At 32.8% G+C, this 21,193-nt stretch overlaps 1 protein-coding gene across 3 annotated transcripts; it reads left to right on the top strand.

Moving 5' to 3' along the window:
* The first annotated feature begins 1,384 nt into the window (after nucleotides 1–1,384).
* On the top strand, nucleotides 1,385–19,972 carry LOC106062176 (E3 ubiquitin-protein ligase HECTD3-like). Of its 3 annotated transcripts, none has more exons than XM_056030478.1 (19): nucleotides 1,385–1,554; nucleotides 6,100–6,466; nucleotides 7,421–7,599; nucleotides 8,474–8,705; nucleotides 10,886–11,004; nucleotides 11,863–11,976; nucleotides 13,022–13,110; nucleotides 13,239–13,404; nucleotides 13,643–13,748; nucleotides 13,856–13,932; nucleotides 14,402–14,548; nucleotides 15,149–15,317; nucleotides 15,648–15,770; nucleotides 16,474–16,563; nucleotides 16,882–17,085; nucleotides 17,788–17,917; nucleotides 18,499–18,652; nucleotides 18,954–19,022; nucleotides 19,711–19,972. In XM_056030478.1, the coding sequence occupies exons 2-19, from the start codon at nucleotides 6,170–6,172 to the stop codon at nucleotides 19,778–19,780; spliced, it is 2,535 nt and encodes an 844-aa protein (XP_055886453.1). In that variant the 5' UTR covers nucleotides 1,385–1,554; nucleotides 6,100–6,169; the 3' UTR covers nucleotides 19,781–19,972. The 3 variants fall into 3 exon arrangements, with proteins under 3 accessions (XP_055886453.1, XP_055886455.1, XP_055886454.1); XM_056030480.1 differs by lacking the exon at nucleotides 1,385–1,554 and adding an exon at nucleotides 1,681–1,699; XM_056030479.1 differs by lacking the exon at nucleotides 1,385–1,554 and adding an exon at nucleotides 1,759–1,777.
* The last annotated feature ends 1,221 nt before the right edge of the window (nucleotides 19,973–21,193 follow it).

Below are 21,193 nucleotides of genomic sequence, written 5' to 3'. Positions count from 1 at the left end.
ATTTGAAAAAGTAAAAGACTTCTTGGAAAAATATTTGTGTTGTCTGCACAGATGGTGTTCTAACTTACATCGAATTATAAAAATATCTATAGAGTCTAGAATAGATATTGATTCTATTCTATTAGACTATGTCATTTAACCTTGGTTAAGCCAATAATAGAATATGCATCCTCTGTTTGGGACTTCTCAACTCATGAAAACATTAAGAAACTGGAACAAAATAGAGCAGTGAGATTCATAACTAACAAATATTCACATTTGACTAGAGTAACACCTTTAGTAGAATCACCAAATTTAGAAAGCCTTCAGGAGAGAAGATTCACAAGTTAAGTAGCAATTAGGCCTATACATAAAACACTGAACCATAATCTTCAAATACAAAAACGAAATCTAATAAAAATTACTCAGAAAGACACAAAGATAAAGGCACATTCCTCGTTCCATATGCCAGGATAAATTGGCAACACTTCCCATCAAAGACCCCTAGGACAAATTTATACAAATACTCCTTCTTCCCTGGTGCTATTAGAGCATGGAATGAGTTGCCTGAACCAGCCAGGAAAACCAATGACTTGGCAGAATTTAAGTCATTGGTTAACATGCATGACTAGATGGATGACGCGTAGGACGTAATCATCTTCATTTGTGAAGTAACGTCTGTATTATATAAGATATAGGGAAGAAGAAGATAAGACTAAATTGTCTAAATTGTTTTATTCAGATATTGATAGATCTTGATAAGATAGATATGTATTAATAATAATAATAATAATAATAATAATAATCTTTATTGTCCGTATGGAAATTTGTCTAACAATGTGTGCATTACACCAAACAAAAAACATTATAACTATAAGAAACCAAAATGTACATTCACACCAGACTCACTCATAATTTACATGTGACAAAGTTTATATCAGATTGTTCTTATATTTAATGATTTGATTGCCAGGGGGAAAAAAAGAGTGTTTGTGTCTGTTTGTCTTTGCTATCGGTGTCTTGTATCTCTTTTGTGATGGTAAAATCACAAAATCCTGTCACAAAGGGTGATTCTTTATTTCTAGGATCTTGTTAGCTTTTTTTTTTTTTTTATAGATGTTTGTATCAAACAGCTGCCCAAATGGGGTTTGTTTTTTGCCAAAGATCTAAAGCTAGATAGATCTATCTATCTAGTAGATCTAGATATCTTAGAATATCTAGGTCTATACCTACATCTGTCATGATCTGTATTTGCTAGAATTTGTTTACATTTTATGTGATGATGTATAGATTTCGATTTAGGCTATTAAGAAAGAATTATTAACTTAATGTGCGAAATGTTCTCTACTGTTCTGGGCTAGATGAATAGTTTTATACTACTAGTAACTAGAGTCTAGATCTACTCCAGATGTTGATATTAGATCTTATAGATTCTTATATAGTTATATAGATCTAGATCTAGATAATCATTATATAAGTATAAGATCTAGATTCTAGATCTATCTAGTTTCTACAGTCTAAATCTATCTATATTGCCCCTATCATTTATTATCTAGGTCTTAGCCCGGGCCTAAGGTAAGGCCTAGTCTCTAGTAACGGTAACGCCTACGCCGTCTTAGAGTCTTGAAGTTATGCTAGATGATTAGATGAGTGACACTCACACTTACTAAGTCAGTAACTGTAGTGTTACTCTTACTGACTCAGTAACTGAGTCGTCTGAGTAAGGATTAACTTAAGGATGGAAGGCTAAAATAAATCTAAATTAACTTTATTAAGACTTAGTTAGATCTAAGTAAAAGTAAATAAAACTTGCCTTTTAATTATTATAAGTAATATTAATTATAAGGCATAATACTTACTTAGACTACTTACTTTCCTACTTATTACTTAGAGTTAGAGTATTACTAAGTATTACTCTAGTAACTAGTATTAGATATCTAGGATCTACTAGATCTAATCACATTCATACTGATACTCATTAAACTTTAGACTCATACTCATACAGTTCATACACATAGACTATTAGAGTCTAAAGTCTAATCTTATCTTATCTTATATAATACAGACGTTACTTCTAAAAAGAAGATGATTACGTCCTACGCGTCATGCATTTAGTCATGCATATTAACCAATGACTTAAATTCTGCCAAGTCACTGGTTTTCCTGGCTAGCTAAGGCAACCCATTCCATGCTCTAATAGCACTAGGGAAGAAGGAGTATTTGTACAAATTTGTCCTAGCATATGGGACGAGGAATGTGCCTTTATCTTTGTGTCTTTCAGAGTATTTTATTAAATTTTGTTTTTGTATTTGAAGATTATGGTTCAGTGTTTTATGTATTATTGCTACTTTACTTTTGAGCCTTCTGTCCTGAAGGCTTTCTAAATTTAGTGATTTTACTAAAGGTGTTACTCTAGTCAAATGTGAATATTCGTTTGTTATGAATCGCACTGCTCTATTTTGTGTCTGTTCTAGTTTCTTAATGTTTTCTTGAGTTGAGGGGTCCCAAACAGAGGATGCATATTCTATTATTGGCCTAACCAAGGTTAAATAACATTTTAGTTTTATGTTCTTATTTGATTTATAGAAATTTCTTTTAATAAATCCTAATGCTTTGTTTGATTTTTTTGTAGTTTCATCAATATGTGGATTCCATGACAGTTTTTCATTTATTATAACACCTAGGTATTTTGCGTTTTTAGTCTGTGTTACTGGTTTGCTATGAATAAGATAAGTGGAATTAATTTGTTTTAGTTTTTTTGTTACTCTTAACAACTGACATTTTTCTGGGTGGAAAGACATGCTCCAATTTGATTCCCATTTCTGTAATTCATCTAATTCTCTTTGTAAAATATCTGTGTATTGTGTTGTTTTTATTGTTCTATATATTATGCAATCGTCTGCAAATAATCTGACTTTTGTTCCTGAAGTAATGCAATTTGGTAAATCATTTATGTAAATTAAAAATAGTAGTGGACCCAAGACTGTTCCTTGAGGTACACCTGAGTTTACTGTTATCGGTGTTGATTTAGAGCCATTTATTATTACAGTTTGTTCTCTCCCTATCAGAAAATCTTTAATCCACTGATGCAGTGGACCATTAATGCCGAAATATTTTAATTTTTTAAGCAAACTATGGTGGTGAACTTTGTCAAAAGCCTTAGAAAAATCTAGTAAGATAGCATCTATTTGTTCACTATTATCTAAACCTTTTGATGGGGCAGATGAAGACTGACATCCCATTGGTACATAAGAGCCTGAAGCTGTTGGACCTAATAACAGCCGACCGTAGGGATGTCACCTTCATCTGGGTCCCCTCCCATGTTGGCATTGAGGGAAACGAAGCCGCAGACAGAGAAGCAAAGAGAGCCCTAAATCATGCGGTGTCAGGAACCCAAATTCCCTACTCGGACCTGAGACAAAGTATTGCCTCTGCCACCTATCGAGAGTGGCAGAACCGATGGGAGGCTGAGACTCACAGTAAACTCAGGCAGATTGTGGCGGATGTCAGGTGGCGGCCCACATCTAAGGGTCTGACAAGGCGTGGTAGCACAACCATGTCCAGACTTAGGATTGGCCACACCTACATCACGCGCTCTTTTGTACTGAAGAGAGAGGAGCCCCCACTTTGCGAGTACTGTGACTCTCGCCTCACCGTGGAACATATCCTCGTTGATTGCCCCAGATACCAGGATGTCAGGGCGAAACATTTTAGAGCCACTAATCTAAAAACACTATTTAATAATGTGGACCCTGGGAAGGTACTGGGCTTTATTCGGGAAGTGGGGCTATCTACGAAGATCTGATTTCTGAATTTGTGAACATGCACTATTTACATTAGATTTTTACCAAATATTTAAATTTTTACTACCTTTACTATTTTAACTGTGAATAGACCTTAATTTTAATTATATTACTGTATAGAATCTGGCCCTTGTTGTTTAGAGAGAGAGTAGTCCTTAAGGGACTGTTGGCACGACATGGCCTAAATTGTGCCGATGTGCCTCAAATCAACAAATCAACAAATCAAATCTAAACCTTTTGAAAAATCATCAATTAGTCCTATTAGTTGTGTTTCACATGATCTATATTTCCTAAAGCCATGTTGGTATGGTGTGAGGACATTATGTTTGTCTAAGTGGTTTATGATGTTGCTACATATTATGTGTTCTATGATTTTACATGTGATGCTGGTAAGTGATACTGGTCTGTAGTTTCCTGGGTCAGATTTTTCTCCTTTTTTAAATAGGGGGGTGACATTAGCTTCTTTCCAGTCCTTTGGTACTCTGCCCTGGTTAAGTGAAGCCTGAAAGAGTATTTTGAACACTGGGGCTAGCTCATTACTTAGTTCTTTGAGTAATCTAGCTGGAATACCATCAGGTCCAGAAGCTTTATTTGGTTTGGTGTTGGCTAATAGTTTTTGAATTCCATTTTCTTGTATTACTATATCTTCTATGTTGTCTACTTGGTTCAAATTCAGTAATATGTCTTTGTCTCCTGGGGCTGAGAATGCTGATGCAAAGTATTTGTTTAGAATGTTTGCTTTAGTTTCATTATCATTATGTATTATGTTATGTTCATCTTTTAATGGCGCTACGCCTGTTGTTTCCATTTTCTTAGACTTAATGTATGACCATAGGTTTTTGTTGTTATCTTTAGATATTACATTGTTTATGTATTCACTCTGCAGCTGTCTGCTTACTTTTTGGGTTAAGTGTTTAATTTTTATATACTTTTTGTAAACTCTTTCTGCATTAGTTTCTTTAAATTTTCTATATAGGTTTTCCTTCTGTTTACAAAGCTTCTTTAGTCTATTATTAAACCAGCATTTATTTATTATGTTTGATGTGTATTTAGTTGGTATATGATTTTCTATAATGCTTTTAAGATGGTTTTTAATGAAATTCCAGAGGTCATCGACTGGTTGGTTAATGTCTTTTTCTAATAAGAATGTTTGTTGAAAGTTTAATGCAGCTGCAGCTTGGTGTAGTTGTGTTAGGTTACATTTATTCCAGAGTAAGATTTTTCTTTTGGGTTTTGTATTTGCTACTGCTTTTATCTGACTGTGTATTTTTATGATCTCATGGTCTGATAGACCAGGGATAATATCATAATCAACTACTAATCCAGGTCTGTTGGTTAAGAAGAGATCTAATGTGTTGTTTAATCTAGTTGGCTTTTTAATGATTTGATCTAAACTTAGGTTGTGTAAAGTTTCTATGAAAAGCTTATTTATGTCCTTAAGGTTTTGGTGTTTATCTATGGTTAGTGTTTTCCAATTTATATCAGGTAGGTTGAAATCATACTAATGAATATTTATTTTTAATTAAATGATGACTAAGAATTACTCAATTAGATCTGGATTATTCTAATCTAGATAGATTTAGATTTTACTCCTCCTGACTCCTAGAAGAATTTCAATTTGTGATTCTACTCAACTTCTAGTCTAGGTCTAGGTCCAGAAACAGAATGATTTAATTTTTAATGACAAGACACTGTTGACAAGAGAAGTCAATCAGTAATTTCAAAAGATCCTAGATTAGAAATTTTAATAGATCTACAAATAGTAATGAAATAGTCTTAAACTTAATGATAGATTTAGATTTACTAATCACTAATCTGTAACCTAGAATATTCTAGTGTCTCTAGTTTTTTTATGTGTGTATTTACAAAAAGATGTCCTCTTTTCCTTTGTAAGGCTGTGCGTTGCCCTCCTCTTATAATTTAGGCAGTGGTGACCTTAACAATACCCAGGGCTATGGGCAAATGTCATATTATTTTATTATATGCGAAGGAGTTTCTTATGCAGCCTAGTGAGCTGTAAGAGTTGACTATCTAAACCAGTGATGCCCTAAATACGGACTGCAGGCCACTTCTGGCCCGCCAAAACATCACAAAGTGTAGAAAATCACCCATTGACCCACTGACTCATCATTTAGACACATTTCATGGTTGTATCATAAAAGTCAATAAAGGCAAAAATATTGACTTTGTCATCTATTTTCCTGTAAAATTTACTTTGATAGACCTTCATGACCTAAAATATTCAAATGACTTTAAAAAATTAAATATATTTCATTTTTTAAAATTTGATATAGATCTAGTTCTGTTATGTTTTCAGCCTGAAAGAAAACAACTTAGAAAAAATTAAGTTACGTATATGAGAAACAAGATATTTATTTTTCTGAGCCATGCATGGGAATTACAATCATAATATCCCATCAGCAAGACGTCGAATATCACGAATACGCTGTCTGCAGGATTGCATAACAAGTTTAAGAAATCGTCAACCTTTTCCAGACTGCCTTTGTTACATACCTTCAGAACTAGAGTATACAACATCTTACAAAACAACTTGGAAACTATTGCAATCACCTGACAAAACATCAAAGGTCATCAAGGAAATACAAGCCACGCCATCTACTCGTCTGATTGTCAGCGGTGAAGATTTTTGTAATGGAGATGGAAAATGGCTGTGTGTATTAAAGGTATTTCAAATCAGTGGCATAACAAAATTAAGGTTATGTATGCTGTTAATCTTAATAAAAGAAGCATAAAGGTAAAATACTTGACTGACAAAGCCAGAGTCTTGTGTTGAAATCCTAATTAATGTTGGGTTTGGTTTTTTTTATTTATAATTTTGAGGATGTCCAGCCTTCTCAAATGGATATTTGGCATTAATGTTCTGCAAATTTTACTTTTCCATGGTCTTTCCTGTCCTAAAATGCTTTATTACACTATGGCAAAGAAGATAAATATAGACACTTTTGATGAAATACTCATAATCATTAAGGGATGTTAAGAGATATCATTGGGCATTAAAAAATTAAATGGCTCATTCATAAGAATTGCATTAGTTAAAAAGCTAATTTACCCATTTTTTATTGGAGAAAACATAGCTATGGGCCCCAATTTTTTTATTTTAGAAGTCCTGTGTAGATAAACTGTTACATGAAAATTGTCATTTATTCATGTCTGTTACTGTTTTTGTACAGATTATTTCTCCCACACCCATTCTTGGATCAAGTTGAAACAAATCTTAAATTAATATTAAAAAATTAAAATTAAAGAATTAGTTAATACATTTTTGGTAATTAATTATTTTGTTTAGAATCAAACAAGGGAAATAAATGCTACTTATTGAGATGTGTCTGTATATGTTGAGTTATTCCCCTTGTCCAGGTTATGTCTCCCCCTTTCCTATTCTCATATCAAGTTGAAATTTAACATAATTATTCATATTTGATTACATTATTAACCAATTAGTTAATCAATTGGTGGTAATTTTTTTATATAAAAGAAAGCTTATTCATGCAGTATTGAAAAATAATCCAGTGATTTGTGGTTCTTTCCCTTAGATAAGCTTTGTTTGTTTTTTTTTTTTTGTTTTTGTTGTTCTTTTTAAAACTTTTTTTTTTATTTTGCTTGTTATTTTTCTACAGACTAAGTCAACAGCTAATGATGATTATGAGCATGTGCCTGGTGATTGTCTCTGGCTGCTCCTATTTTCAAGTCGTAGCTCAACAGAAGAAACTCCCTCTGCAGTGCCAGTTCAGGAGGTTGTGAGCTACAGTAAAAGCAAGTTAAGCCTTCTTAAGAAGCAGCAGCCAAAAATTAAAAGGTTCTTTGATTTTCTTGTTAGTCTAATGTCATTAGTATTTCTGATATCTTTTAAAGAAATAAAATGCTATTGCTTTGTGTTCTGGGATAGTTGTACATCTAGTTTAACTTTCTGATCATTAGTGACATATAAAATAAGATGGAGTGTTATATTTTTTTTATTATTTTATTTATTTGTCTTTATGTAAAGTTGTTCCTACTCATCATCTCATCTGTCCCTTGCCTTTAGTCATAGAGATGATGTGACAATTTGCGTAACAAAATCCTTCCACTCTTTCTTGTTTAGCAATTGTTCTTAGCAGAATATCAAGATACGGGGGGGTCCACTATTTCACATTGTCAGCCAGCTTTTCTTTGGACAACTCTTCATGCTCCCCCCCCCCACCCCCCCAAACTATACCTTGAAGGATAACTTTTGAAAGGGATTAAAGGTGTGGTTGCTGAGTGGTAAACTGTTTGGCTTCCCACCTTCAAATTCAGGTAAAGACTGGGATTTTTACTTTCAAGATCTTTAGGGCGCCTCTGAGTCCATCCAGCTCTAATGGGTACCTGACAAAAATTGGGGAGAAGTATAGGGGTTGGTTTTTGTGCTGGCCACATGACACCCTCATTAACTATGGGCCACAGAAACATCTGCCCCATAGATCACAAGGTCTGAAAGGGGAACTTAACATTACATGTCTTACAATATGACCAAGCCAGCTTAGCTTTCATCTCTTCAGAGTATTGAGAGCCCCTCCTTTTTGCCAGCCAGAGTGTTGACTTATAAAAGTACAAACCCATGGGTCTTCTTTTTCTGCTATCTGATACCAAGCAGTTCCTACTAATAACTTAAATAAAAGCCTTATATCTCTCAACCAATCTTTTTGTTTCAGCTGGGAAGGAGTGATTGAAGAACACTATGCTCCTGTCCTTAAAAAACACAAGGCGTTCATTGTGCCAGCTGATAAAGAAGCTGTGGATAGACTGAAAGCTTTAGAGAAGAACTGGACTTTGGAACATGATGCAGCGTTGGTTCAGGTCATGTCCACCAATATTCCCCAAGAGACAGAGAACCTTGGATCTCTTAGGGGATTTGTAGAGGCTTTGGGAGTTTCGTCATATTCAGTAAGGCAAAAAAATATTTGGTTATTTTTTATGATTTTTGTGAAAAAGAAAAAAATTCCAAAGATTTGCGTAACTTGAAGTACAAGTAATTTGTTATTCTAAAAGACAGTTTCAATTTGATGGCTGTAAATACTTTTGTTTTCTTTTCAAGTTTAGACATTGATCATAGTTCTTTATGTGGTCATGGTCTAATTGTGCATGCGATTTTCGTTATAAGTTTGTTAGTGATTTTAGTTGCTTCAACCCTAAGTTTTTGGTACATGTATGTGTCCTTTGGTTAAAATAATAAGTGCATTTTAAATGCTTTCATGAATGTAATTTCATGAGAGGGATAGCGCACAAATAGCATGATGAGATTTTATAAAGGGCTTTTATTTTATGAGTGGTTGCCTAGTCATGTGGTAGTGCTTTGGACTGATTTAATGATGGTTCTACATTAAACCCCACCCACTTTCATCCCATGCCATCCTGCAGGAGGTCTGCAGTAGGTCATAATCATCTTTGTCCTGAAGAGATATCAAATATTTGTATAACAAACAAATATAACTAACCTAAATATTATAAAAATTTTTATAAAAATTAAGATAGTGAGTTTGAGAATATTTCAGGACTGAAGAATAAAAAGTATAGTAACTATAAGTCATAAAACACTAAACTATAATTTACAAGTAGAAAAACAAAAACTTATGAGATACTCAGAAAGACACTAACGTAGAGGCACATTTCTTATTACATACGCTAGAACAAATTTGTACAAGTGCTCCTTCTTCCCTAGTGCCATTAGAGAATGGAATGGGTTGCCTGAATCAGCCAGGAAAATCAACGACTTAACAAAGTTTAAGACAGTTTAAGTCATTGATTAACATGCATGACTAGATTGACACATGAAAAACATGAAATGCTTAGGACGTAATTATTTTCTTTTTTTGAAGCAATGTCTGTAATCTTTAAGATAGGAAGACATGATGGTTATTTACTCATCATCCTCTGAAACATATCAAAATGTCTTAAGTTAAACAGCATTATGTTACATTAGATCATGGCCCTTTTCCTGAGGAAAATCATTGTTGAATATATGCTCAAAAAAGTACTTTCAAAATAATTTACTACATAAACTTAAATTTGAAATTTATTTTTAGATATAAATGTCTACATTTCAAATCCTTGAAAAAAAAAAAAAAGAAAAACCTAGTACTTATTTGCTTCTAGTAACTAATAATCTATTCTGAGATCTGTTAAATTACTAGCATTGAGAATAAGCACATAAAGATCTAATATTCTGTTCTGGGGTGATCAACCTGGTCATTTCAGCCCAATGTTACATTAATAAGTTAAGGTAACCCTTTCTATAACTAATGTCAAGTAATTTTTAGAGTTGGGTGGACTCAGGGGCATCCCAAAAACCCAAATTTCAAAATCCCAGTCTTCATACACTAGATCCTATGGTAGAAAGACTTTACCAGTCAGCCTTAATGTTACTTTAGAGCTTTCTAAATGGAATCCCCAGATTGATGAAACTATAAAAAAAAAATCAAACAAAGCATTAGGGTTTATTAAAAGAAATTTCTATAAATCCAATAAGAACATAAAACTAAAATGTTATTTAACCTCTTTAGGCCAATAATAGAATATACATCCTCTGTTTGGGACACCTCAACTAAAAAAAACATTATGAAACTGGAACAAACACAAAATAGAGCAATGAGATTCATAACAAATGAATATTCACATTTGACTAGAGTAACACTTTTAGTAAAATCACTAAATTTAGAAAGCCTTCTGGTGAGAAGACTCAAAAGTAAACTACCAATTTATACATAAAACACTGAACCATAATCTTCAAATACAAAAACAAAATCTAATAAAATACTCAGAAAGACACAAAGATAAAAGCACATTCCTCGTTCCATATATGCTAGGACAGATTTGTACAAATGCTCCTTCTTCCCTAGTGCTATTAGAGCATGGAATGGGTTGCCTGAGCCAGCCAGGAAAACCAGTGCTTTGGCACAATTTAAGTTTTGGTTAAAATACTTGACTAGATGCATGACACGTAGGGCGTAATCATCTTCTTTTTTTGAAGAAACATCTGTATTTTATAAGATAAGAAGAAAAAGAATTCTGACTGAACAGATCAAAATGTCTGTACTAATGATTTTTTTTTAAAACCACCTGTCCAGTCTGGTGATGGTGAAAGTGCCAATCTAACAGATGATGACCCTAATACTTACTGGGAAACAGATGGACAACAGGGGCAACACTGGATCAGGCTTACGATGAAGAAAGGGACAATTATAAAGTAATGACCAATATGTGTTAGGATTAGTTTGTCTTGTATTATTGTCATACTTTAAAAAAAAAAAAATATTACAGAGAAAAGATGTCTCTCTGTTTTGTAGTTTAATTAAATGAGGTCAGAAGGATTTTGCCTAACTATACATATGAAGTGACTGGTACACATATGTACATAATATAATGACACTGCACTAACATAGATGTACTAAAACTGGACCTCAAATCAGTGAACATCAATACTGACCATTGGGAAGACATAGCTCTAGACCGCACCAGACGGAGAGAGACAGTGACCAAGAAAGCTATGGACAGTGACAGAACATGGGTCTCAGCCCTGAAAGAAAAACAGACAATGCGAAAAATGGCCAGCTCCTCTACCACCGAAGCAAAAGCCACCTTAACCTACGATATTGTGGACAGGAGTGTCTCTCCAAAATAGGGCTCCACAGCCACATGAGGAAGTGCGAGATGAACCATAGTCGTTCTACGACTGAAGGAGGCCAACTAACTAAATTATTTATTAAGCTGTCACCATTTAATGAATAAAGTTATATTTTCTGTTTCTATTTATTTGCTTGACATTTGAGAGAAACAATCATTACAGTAGCATTGTATACATAGTATTAAATTGTTTAATTTTTGTTCTGAAAATCATTATATGCTAATGTCCATATAGGTCTTCAGACAAATTGCTATACTAATTAACGTACATTTTAATCTCACAAAAATTCTATATTGTCTTTCTATTCAATCAAGGGTAACAGAAAATGCCTAGAAAATAATTTTAAGGGGCTTATGTATTTCAATATCTTCATTTTGTAATTGTTGGGTTTGACGTCTCCTGTTTGGTTTGTTTCTACAGGTCCCTATCTTTGCTAGTTAACCTTGCAGATGATAACTATCTACCAGAAACTATTGTTGTGGTGGCCGGGGAAGCAGATGATGTTAAAGTTTTAAACAGTGTGAACATTGTCTGGTAATACATTTGAATTTCTCAAAGTTAGCATTTCCCTGAACTATATATCTTAGTCTGCTCCTTTTTAAGGATTCTTTGGTCAGGTGAAATTATAATCTGTTGTCATGGTTAAGAATAGTTACGCAAAGACCAAGTGTTTTTGCCTTTCTTATCTGTAACTAGAGAACACCCTTCATTCCAAGACTCAGTACCCAATAAGCTAACTGGTGTGTCTCCACTGGAACCCAATACTTTAAAATACCCCTACCTTCTGTATCAGATATTCATTTAAAAAAACGATGTTAAGTTCCCCTTTCAGACCTTGCAATTTATAGGGCAAATGATGTAAAGGTCATCTGTTTCTGTGGCCTATGGTTAACAAGGGTGTCATGTGGCTAGCACAACGACCAACCGCCTTTACTTTTCTCCAATTAGTGTCAGGCCCATTAAAGCCGGGTGGACTCAGAGGCGCCCAAAGATCTCCTAATTAAAAATCTCTTTACCAGGATTCGAGCCCGGGACCCCAGTTCAGAGGCCAAGTGCTTCACCTCTTAACCACCGCTCCAGATATTCATTAAACAAATTATAAAATGTAAAACTTTAAGGGAAACAATAGATTTTTTCCCCCTGTTGCTTTACCTGCAAAATTATCTTTGTAAAAACTAAATTGTTTATAAAACAATATTGGTTTATGTACACCACATGTACACCTACATGCTGTTGCTTTGGGCCCAACATCTGTATTGAGAGGGGGAAACTGCTGTGTGAGAGACAACATTCCTACCATAGCCATTGCCCAGTCTCTTATCTCTTCCATAGCAAGAAATGTTCAGCTAGATCAGCCTCTAGTTGTTGTACCACTGATGCAGCCTACAATAGCGACTATATAGTGCATGTTTACACTTTAAAGTTTCATGTTTTTAAAATGTTACTTAAAATAGATTTACTTAGAACATATTTTAAAATTAAATTTATCCCTTCAAAAAAAAAACAACTAAGTCGTATAGTATGAATACTAGATTGCCATGTAAAATTGCTTTAATATTTTCTTATGTTTTGATTCCAGGTCACCGCAGTCAAACACAGAAATCAAATTGTTAGAAAATTTAACTGAACACTACTCTATTGTGACCATTAGGATCAAGTCATGCAAATGCAAGTCAATTTGGTGTATCAAGTATCAATTTAAAAATAAAATTAATCAATTTGACACTTAATTTTAAAAAGTAAATATTACTATTTATTACTAATTGACCATTACAACATATGTTTTCACCATTCAGCTCATGGAATTGATACTCGTATTCGAGGGATAAAGCTTCACTGTCTAGAAGAAAGAAGCCTGGGGTTTGACCAAGAGTTCTTCTCTGGAGAAAAATTGGTGCGCTATCCTCTGTTACAGTCTTTTTCTCCTTCAGTCAACTATAGGCGCTCAGTGGTGCTACAAAGGTGAATATTGGCCAGACAAGTTAGAACTTTTTTCTAATGTAAGCTAATGACCATTATGAAGAGTGGCTGTAATCTTTTAGTAAAACTAAAATGAAGTTACATTTGACAGTAGTGAAAAGATCTGGTCCCAATATAAAATTTTATATCAAAATTTAGATAGCTACCCATCACAATTGTAGCTATATGTAATTTAAAGAACTACAAACAGACCATAACACTCTGATTGCCATCTTGCCAGGTTTATGTGGCTTCTAGACAGTGTGATCCATTACTTGATCCCAGCCTGGCAGTCTTCTATAGAGAGTTGTCACTTTCAGGAAGGAAGTACTCTTGCAAATCTAGAAGTAAGTTGTTTCACAAATAATGTACTGTAGCTATAAACTATTAAGTTTTATGAACTATATCTTCATCTTTTTTTTTTTTTAATGTTCAAAACAATGATCTTCAACAGAGTATTCGTCAACTTCTTCCATTGTCAAAGAAAAGACTGGCACTGATAGATACATTGCTGAAAGGCTCAGCTTCTGAGTAAAGAATTTTTTTTCTTTTGTTTTCTTTACTTCTGTGTTATATCAAAGTTACATTAACAATATATTTTTTTAAAATTTTTCTTTGTTGCTTTGGAGAAATTGTACACTCATAATTAGTTTGCAAATTTAAATAAGCATTTTTTTCCTGTTAAAAAAGACATTTTTTTGTTAACATTTTTTATTTTTGTTCTGTTTCTTTCTTGAAGTTGTCATAGATAAAAAAAAAAAATGACAGTCAATTACCAATTATTAAAATGTCATATTTGCAGCTTTGAGATTTTCACAATAGACTTGGGCTTCCGAATGTTTACTAACATTTATTTTCTCAGAACTAAAATCATTCCTTTATAACTTTTATATTTAAAGAAAATTTTGATTTAGCAAAACTAATGGAACCTTAAAATTAAGATTTTCCATATCCTCATCTTCAAGATTATTTTAAATAATTCTAGCTGCTTTTTTTTCAGCCCATCAGACAGGAAGATTGTTTACATCAATCGTCATGCAGCATTTGAACACAGGGTGAATCCATCTGATTACAACAACACAGTGTTCATGCAACTCTATGAAGGCCTAAAACCAAGAGACAGAGCATCCACGCCACTTACATACAGGTTGGTAATTATAATTATTCTTCTTAGTTTTCTTTTTACAAAGCTTATATCAATCTCACTCTGTCTGTCTGGTAAAAAGTTTGTACATGTTATTTCTCCCACACCTATTCTCGGATCAAGTTGTAACTTTGCATAATTATTCATTAGTATAGACAAGACATTAAGCAATTAGTCGATTAATTACTTGAAATTAATTATTTTGTGAGATATCAACAAGGAAAATTAATCCTTCAGTATTTCCAAATATGGCTAAAATATGTAAGCTTTGGTCCCCTTAGATAATTCTACACATTTTTTCTCCCACACCCATTTTTGGATCAAGTTTGAAATTTTAAACAATTTTTTATGTATCTAACTAAACGTGAATCAATAACAAAAATTAACCAATTAGTCAATTAATTATTAATTAATTAATTAAAGATTCTGAAAATTAAATCTCAGTCTTCACAAGGATTTGAACCTGGTCCCCAAATGCTTTCCCACTCAGCCACCCTGCCTAACAGCATTAACTGGGATGATGTTAAAAGGGTTGTATCTTACAGATCTTTGGAGAATGCTTGCTGCCCAATGTGACTAACTTCATTTTTTTTTTCTGCACAGATGGTCTTCCCAGAATGATCAGTGGTGGGAGTGCAAGTTTATATCTGAAGGAATCATTGACCAAGGAGGAGGATTTCGGGACAGTCTGTCGGACATGGCTGAAGAACTTTGTCCATCTGACCCTGATGCTCCTATGGCACTGCCATTTTTTGTCAGAACTCCCAATCAGGTCATCTTAACTAGACTTTCTTTTAACTTCATATTCTGAAAAAAAAAATATTTTAAAAAGAATTTTATCTCAGTGTTAAAGTTATAAATAGCTGGCAGACAATTGTAATCCATGCTTGATAGCATTTTGATGTACAATTTTACTTTTTTTTTTTTAATATTTTTTTAATTTAGAAAAAAATTTCCATTCTTTTTTTTTTTTTGTTAAAGGTAATTATTGTTTTAAACTAATGATCTAAGAACAAAAAATGGTTACTTAAATTACAATGTCATTATTGCTCATAGTTTTTTAAGCTACTAATTTACATTTATTTGCACTTTCCACTTTCAGAGCAATGAAGATGGCAATGTCAACCGTGATAGTTACATTCCAAATCCTTCGTGTCATAGTTTAGAAAAATATGAGTGGCTAGGACAACTTATGGGAGCTTGTTTCAGGGGGAAAGAAATTCTGGTAAGGCTTTTTGTCTGCCTCATCTATTGAATGTCTTGTAAAGTATAAAAATAATGTCAGTCAGGTGCACTGGACACAGAATCTACACTTAAAATTTTTTTTTAGAAAGCCTGGTAAGGCTTACTATTTGCTTGCTTCATCTATTGAATGTGTACTAGGGAGTTAAAGTATTGTGAGTTTAGTATATTAAAGTGCAGAGCACCCAATCAGCTCCACTGAAAGAAAAACTGTTGGAAGCACTACCTCATCTTGAGATCAAAGATTTAAAAAAATATAGTTATATAACCCATTGTATCAATATTCCCCCCCCCCCTCCTTTTGCCTCCAGGTCCACAAATGAGATTGGACCCTAGTGCTCTGAACAAGCTATAAGCATGAAAGTTGCTGTGTATAGGAGCTATTTAAAAAAAAACAACATTTCAGAGTAATCAATCAAGTATTAAAAATACATTAACATCTAAAAATACCTTAATACAATTCTATTTTCCTACTTTTATTAACTTAAACATATTTGCCAGCACTTTGACTTTGACTATAAATTTATTACATTTTTTTATGATATGCAGTTGCTATAGAATCTACTTCTGTTTTTTAAGTAGCTTATTATCTGTAAGTTTCCTAAAAAATGTGAAAAAAGCTTTTCATATTATCCTTCTAAAATAGTTAGTCTAAAAATGGTATTCATAATGTGTTTTCTCTTTAGATTCTGTCACTGCCACCATATGTCTGGAAGCGTTTAGCAGGTGAGAGCTACAACTGGTCACGTGACTTTGCAACAGTGGATGCAGCAGAGGTTAATTTTTATCTGTTATATACTAAATTATTATATCAAAATGTACATCTTTATGATCCTTTGTGTATATTAAAAATCATAATAGGGAATGACTTAATAAACATGAATGGCTTGGAAAATTTATCTTTTCTCAGAGCATTAGCATGCACTGAAGTTCCCCCTTCCTGTTTTTCAGGTTCTAAATAGAATACTTGTTATCAGCTTAAACTAAAATAAAGTAGATCTCAAGCTGGCTCTCAGTATCATTATCTGCCTACAATATTTAACACACACACAAATGAAACTGTTAGTCTGAATTTTTTTGCTATTTGTAAATAGGTTCGTCTGATTGATAGCTTAGTAAACATGGATAGAGAGACGTTTCTAACAACAGGAAGAAGCTGGACAATGGTACTTAGTGATGGCAGCCATGTTAGTCTAAAAGTGGACAGTGATGGTAACCCCTTACCATTAGCCTATGAGGACAGGCTGGAATATGCTGAGAAAGTTCGAGAAATACGCTTGGCAGAATGTGACAAACAGGTAAAGTGATCATAATTTGTACATTTTTTGGAATATAGAATTCTAGTGTACAGCCACCTGCTGACTAGGTACTAGGAATTTTGGATGGTTTGTTGCCAGGTCCTTGCTGCTAGTCAGAGTTGTCAAGTAGGAGGGTCAATGGTTCGTACCCTGGCCTGGACTTCCCATTATTTTGCTATATTTCATTCACCATTCTCTCATTAAAAAATTGGGTACCTAATGTTGCCTTTATGCATGTATTATGTATGCACCATTACATAAATTTTTTCTTTGTAAAATTTTAAAAAAAAATTAATATTTTAAAGCTAAATGAAAAATTCCTGAGTGATAACACTTTAAGAGTAGAGTCCACTGAATGTAATAAGGCTGGATCTCTATGTCTCAGACACAGTGACCTATTTTATGCTATCATAGCATAAATTATGTCTGGTCTTTAGAACTTAAGACTGCTTAGCTCAAAGTACTGATGTACAATCTTGTTCAAGGAAAAAAAGCGTTATTTTGTTTTTGAAGACCTTTCAATTGAACCCTCCAAATGTGTACCAGCTGTTAGTTGTTACATTTTAAAGGCACATCTCATTGTTAAAGTTAAATTGATTAATTTTTTTTTTAGAATGAAAAATATGAATTTCTGAATTTCATTAAAAAAAAATATTTTTGTTTTTTTATTATTAATTATGTTTGTAACATTTGACCAATCAGTTAAAGGCACTGAGAAGTGGTCTCCTCAAAGTCATTCCTGAAGCTGTGCTGGAGTTGTTAACTTGGCAAGAGCTAGAAACTAGGATTTGTGGAGAGCCTGAGATTTCTGTGGAGGCTCTGATGAAAAACAGTAAGTTATCACTAGAAGAAGATATACAGTTGCATGTATTATTGTAAATTTTGGACAGTTACCACATGTATATTGTCCCTGACATTGCAATAGTAGTTCTTACATTTCTTTCATGGATATTGAACCCTTTAATATAATAGTTATGTACAAAGACCAAAAAAAAAAGCAAAGATAATGTTTGGTGATTTGGCATTTGCTAGAATTACTAGCTTATTGGTCACACTGAGAAAACTCTAATTTGACCGTTGTAATTTTTCAAAGTTTAAAAAAAAAAAAGAATTCAATTAAAATTTGGATGGAGAATGAGAAAATATTTATCTTGAATGGACTATACATCTTCGGGTATTTCCGCATTCCTTGAAGAGTTTAATAAATTAATGTTCAGTAAAATCTTGTGAGTTGTCTTCTATTTATAGATTTAAAGGCCTATCATTGGAATATTGTAGAAGATCTATACATTTGCTTATTTATTTATTAATATTTTAATCTTCATGCCACATTTTTGTGACAGTTTCAAAGCATTAATGTTTTTGTTTCTTTAGTTGTATTACTTTATGAGCTCAAGCAAATTTTTTTTTCAGCATTCTATCATCACATAGATGAAGATGATCTAAGAGTGAAGTACTTCTGGACTGCGGTGAAAAATTTCTCAAATGAAGACAGAAGTCACCTTCTCAGGTTCATTACTGGTCGAAGGCGATTGCCAGTTTCCATATTTATATCTTCTGGCAAGAAGTAAAATATATTTTTAATTACATTTTGAAATTAGCAATAAATAATTTAAAATATGTAATAAAATTTTTAGATAACTTTCACATTCCAATGTGGCATTATAGTGGTTGAAATCTTTTTCACCACACCATGATTATTTTGTTGATATTTTTAATGCATATATATAAAATTATTTTTTTTTTTTATTTAAGTAATGTTTTTGAGCTAAAAATATATTACATCCTTCATAGACTTGAGTTTGTTTATTACAGTTTGTTTCATGTTATGATCTGTTTAACTCAAGGCTTTTATTTTCTCTCATCAGTAGTCCAACTAACCCTCTTCCTGAGTCATCCACTTGTTGTAATACATTGCACTTACCTGTATACACTGAGTAAGTAGCTAAATGTTTTCACACATTGCTTGTTCAGTTATTCCATTTTTATTTTCCATTTTAATAAGTATGATACAGCTTGCAGGACATTTGTCATGCCGATATGTGCAGCTTTATAAATCAAGCCAACAGCTTTGTTCATATTGGTTTTAATGTAAGGATTTGCTAAAAAAAAAGAAGAAGAAGCTTGTAACAAACGTTTTAGAACTATAGTGCTGATTCTTGCAACAACTAACAAGATAAAAGAAAAAAGTGAACTTTACAACACCTCTAATGTGCTTCTGACTAGGAACTAGGAGACACTACCTTTTCTACTTTTAACTCCCACTGAACACAATTCCAAATAGATCAGTGATGCCCTAACTATAGCTCACTAGGGATATTCAGCCTAGGACAAAGTGTTATCCGGCCTTTTGAAACTTCTGCGATCTGTGCATAATAAATCCTCAGAGGATCAGTGCCACTGAGCTTGAAATTTGATTGGGATGTTGGGCCTTTGATGCTCTTGACAAAATTGATATGACCCCCCAGACAGACACTTATTGGGCACCCTTGATATAGAGTTGTGGCTATTATGGAAAGTCCAAAGTAGTGGAGGTTATGCAAGTTTGTTTGATCTAGTAAGGTTTTGGTTGCCTTCGTTTAAAAGAGACATGCTTTTTATTTTGATACTTTTCTTCCATTACAGTGAGAAAATAGCAGAAGAAAGACTTCGCTATGCTGCATACAACTGTGTATCAATAGACACTGATGAATGATTAAAACAAAAAAAGAAATGTGATTTGAACCAACTACAAACAATACTCTGATCTTTAAATGGAAACAGATGCCAACTACTTATTTTGAACTTTTTCATCCTAATTTACTTTTGGTGATTATTATAAGAAGAAAGATCTTAGGCCATCATTGTGATATATAAACATGTTATGAATAAATTATTTGAACAAAAATATGAGCGTCTGTTTATTTATTATGTCCCTTGTAATGGAAAATATATATGTAACTAAATTGTGAAGTGATGTTTATTTCTTTAATCTTTTGCAAATAAAATTAATGTGTGTTTTTTGTAGGTAATATGGAGATGAAACAGACAAATGACAAATCTAACTTAACATTTGGAGAAAAAAAAAATGATGTGTTGGTGAAATTTCCTTTTGACACCAAACTGTCGATATGGTTGGTGAAATAGATCTCTTTCATTGATCATTAGATTATTAAGGTGTATTAAGTCACTGAATTTATTGGAGCCCATTTCCAAATTCCTAAGGTACCAGTTATAGACGAGAAAGGGCCCAATAAAGACTGCTCCTATTTCTTAGTATTACTTTTCACTCTCTTCCGAATATAAAATTACCTTTAAATTACATGCATGTAATAAGACCCAAAATAATTTTTGAATAACAAAATAGATTTAAAATATAGAACAAATAATCTGCAACTTTTTTTTTTTTTTTTTGTATTTTTTACCTATCATTATAAAGAACTTCTCCACTATTTTAGTAATTAATTTATTTCACTAATTTTTTCTAAAAAAAATAAATGAATTGAAAAAGGTGCTATTGTAATTACTCATTTATTAAATATTTGCTTCCAAATTCATAAATGACAGAGCTGAAAAGGCACAATCTATGTATTCACAAGAAATGTGCTTACTTTTTGAAAAACATCTTAAAGAAATTTCCTTTTTTTTAAATGAAAATACCAGCATTAATTTTACACAAATTTATATAGCAAAATAAAATGTTTTAAGATATCAAAACTTCAACACACATTATAACTATTAGGAACATATTTATTACACTCATTAAGTTGTCTCAAATAAAAAATATTGACTTCAATAATATCCTATTTTTTCAATAGATGTGTTAAAAGTTTAAGAATACCTTGACGCCAAATCATATGCTTATGCAAATCAATGCTATCTGGAAGGGCCTTTTTTTCGTGACCCGAATTATAAGGATAATTGACTTCCTGCTGGTCAGTCAAATGTGTGCTGTGAAGTGAGACATAATACGCACACATGTACGAATGACAGTCCAGAGCACATACACCTGACCCAACAGCCATCCATTATTTATTAAAGAAATTATCTGTATAATTTTTAAGCCTAAATACAGAATTAGTAAAGCATGATTAAACAAGTTTGATAAGTTAAAGGCAACTTATTACTT

The sequence above is a fragment of the Biomphalaria glabrata genome, chromosome 5 (genome assembly GCF_947242115.1).
Source record: "Biomphalaria glabrata chromosome 5, xgBioGlab47.1, whole genome shotgun sequence".
Taxonomy (NCBI): Eukaryota; Metazoa; Mollusca; class Gastropoda; family Planorbidae; genus Biomphalaria; species Biomphalaria glabrata.
The sequence above is the reverse complement of the archived record's forward strand: the minus strand, read 5'-3'. Positions and strand labels throughout refer to the sequence as shown.

What these genes read in the sequence shown, in the direction of transcription:
- LOC106062176 (XM_056030478.1), top strand. Translation starts at nt 6,170, where the DNA reads ATGCATGGGAATTACAATCATAATATCCCATCAGCAAGACGTCGAATA. An exon ending in AAGAAAGGGACAATTATAAA is followed by an intron (nt 11,005 to 11,862) that starts GTAATGACCAAT and finishes TTGTTTCTACAG; the next exon opens with GTCCCTATCTTTGCTAGTTA. An exon ending in TTTATATCTTCTGGCAAGAA is followed by an intron (nt 18,653 to 18,953) that starts GTAAAATATATT and finishes TTCTCTCATCAG; the next exon opens with TAGTCCAACTAACCCTCTTC.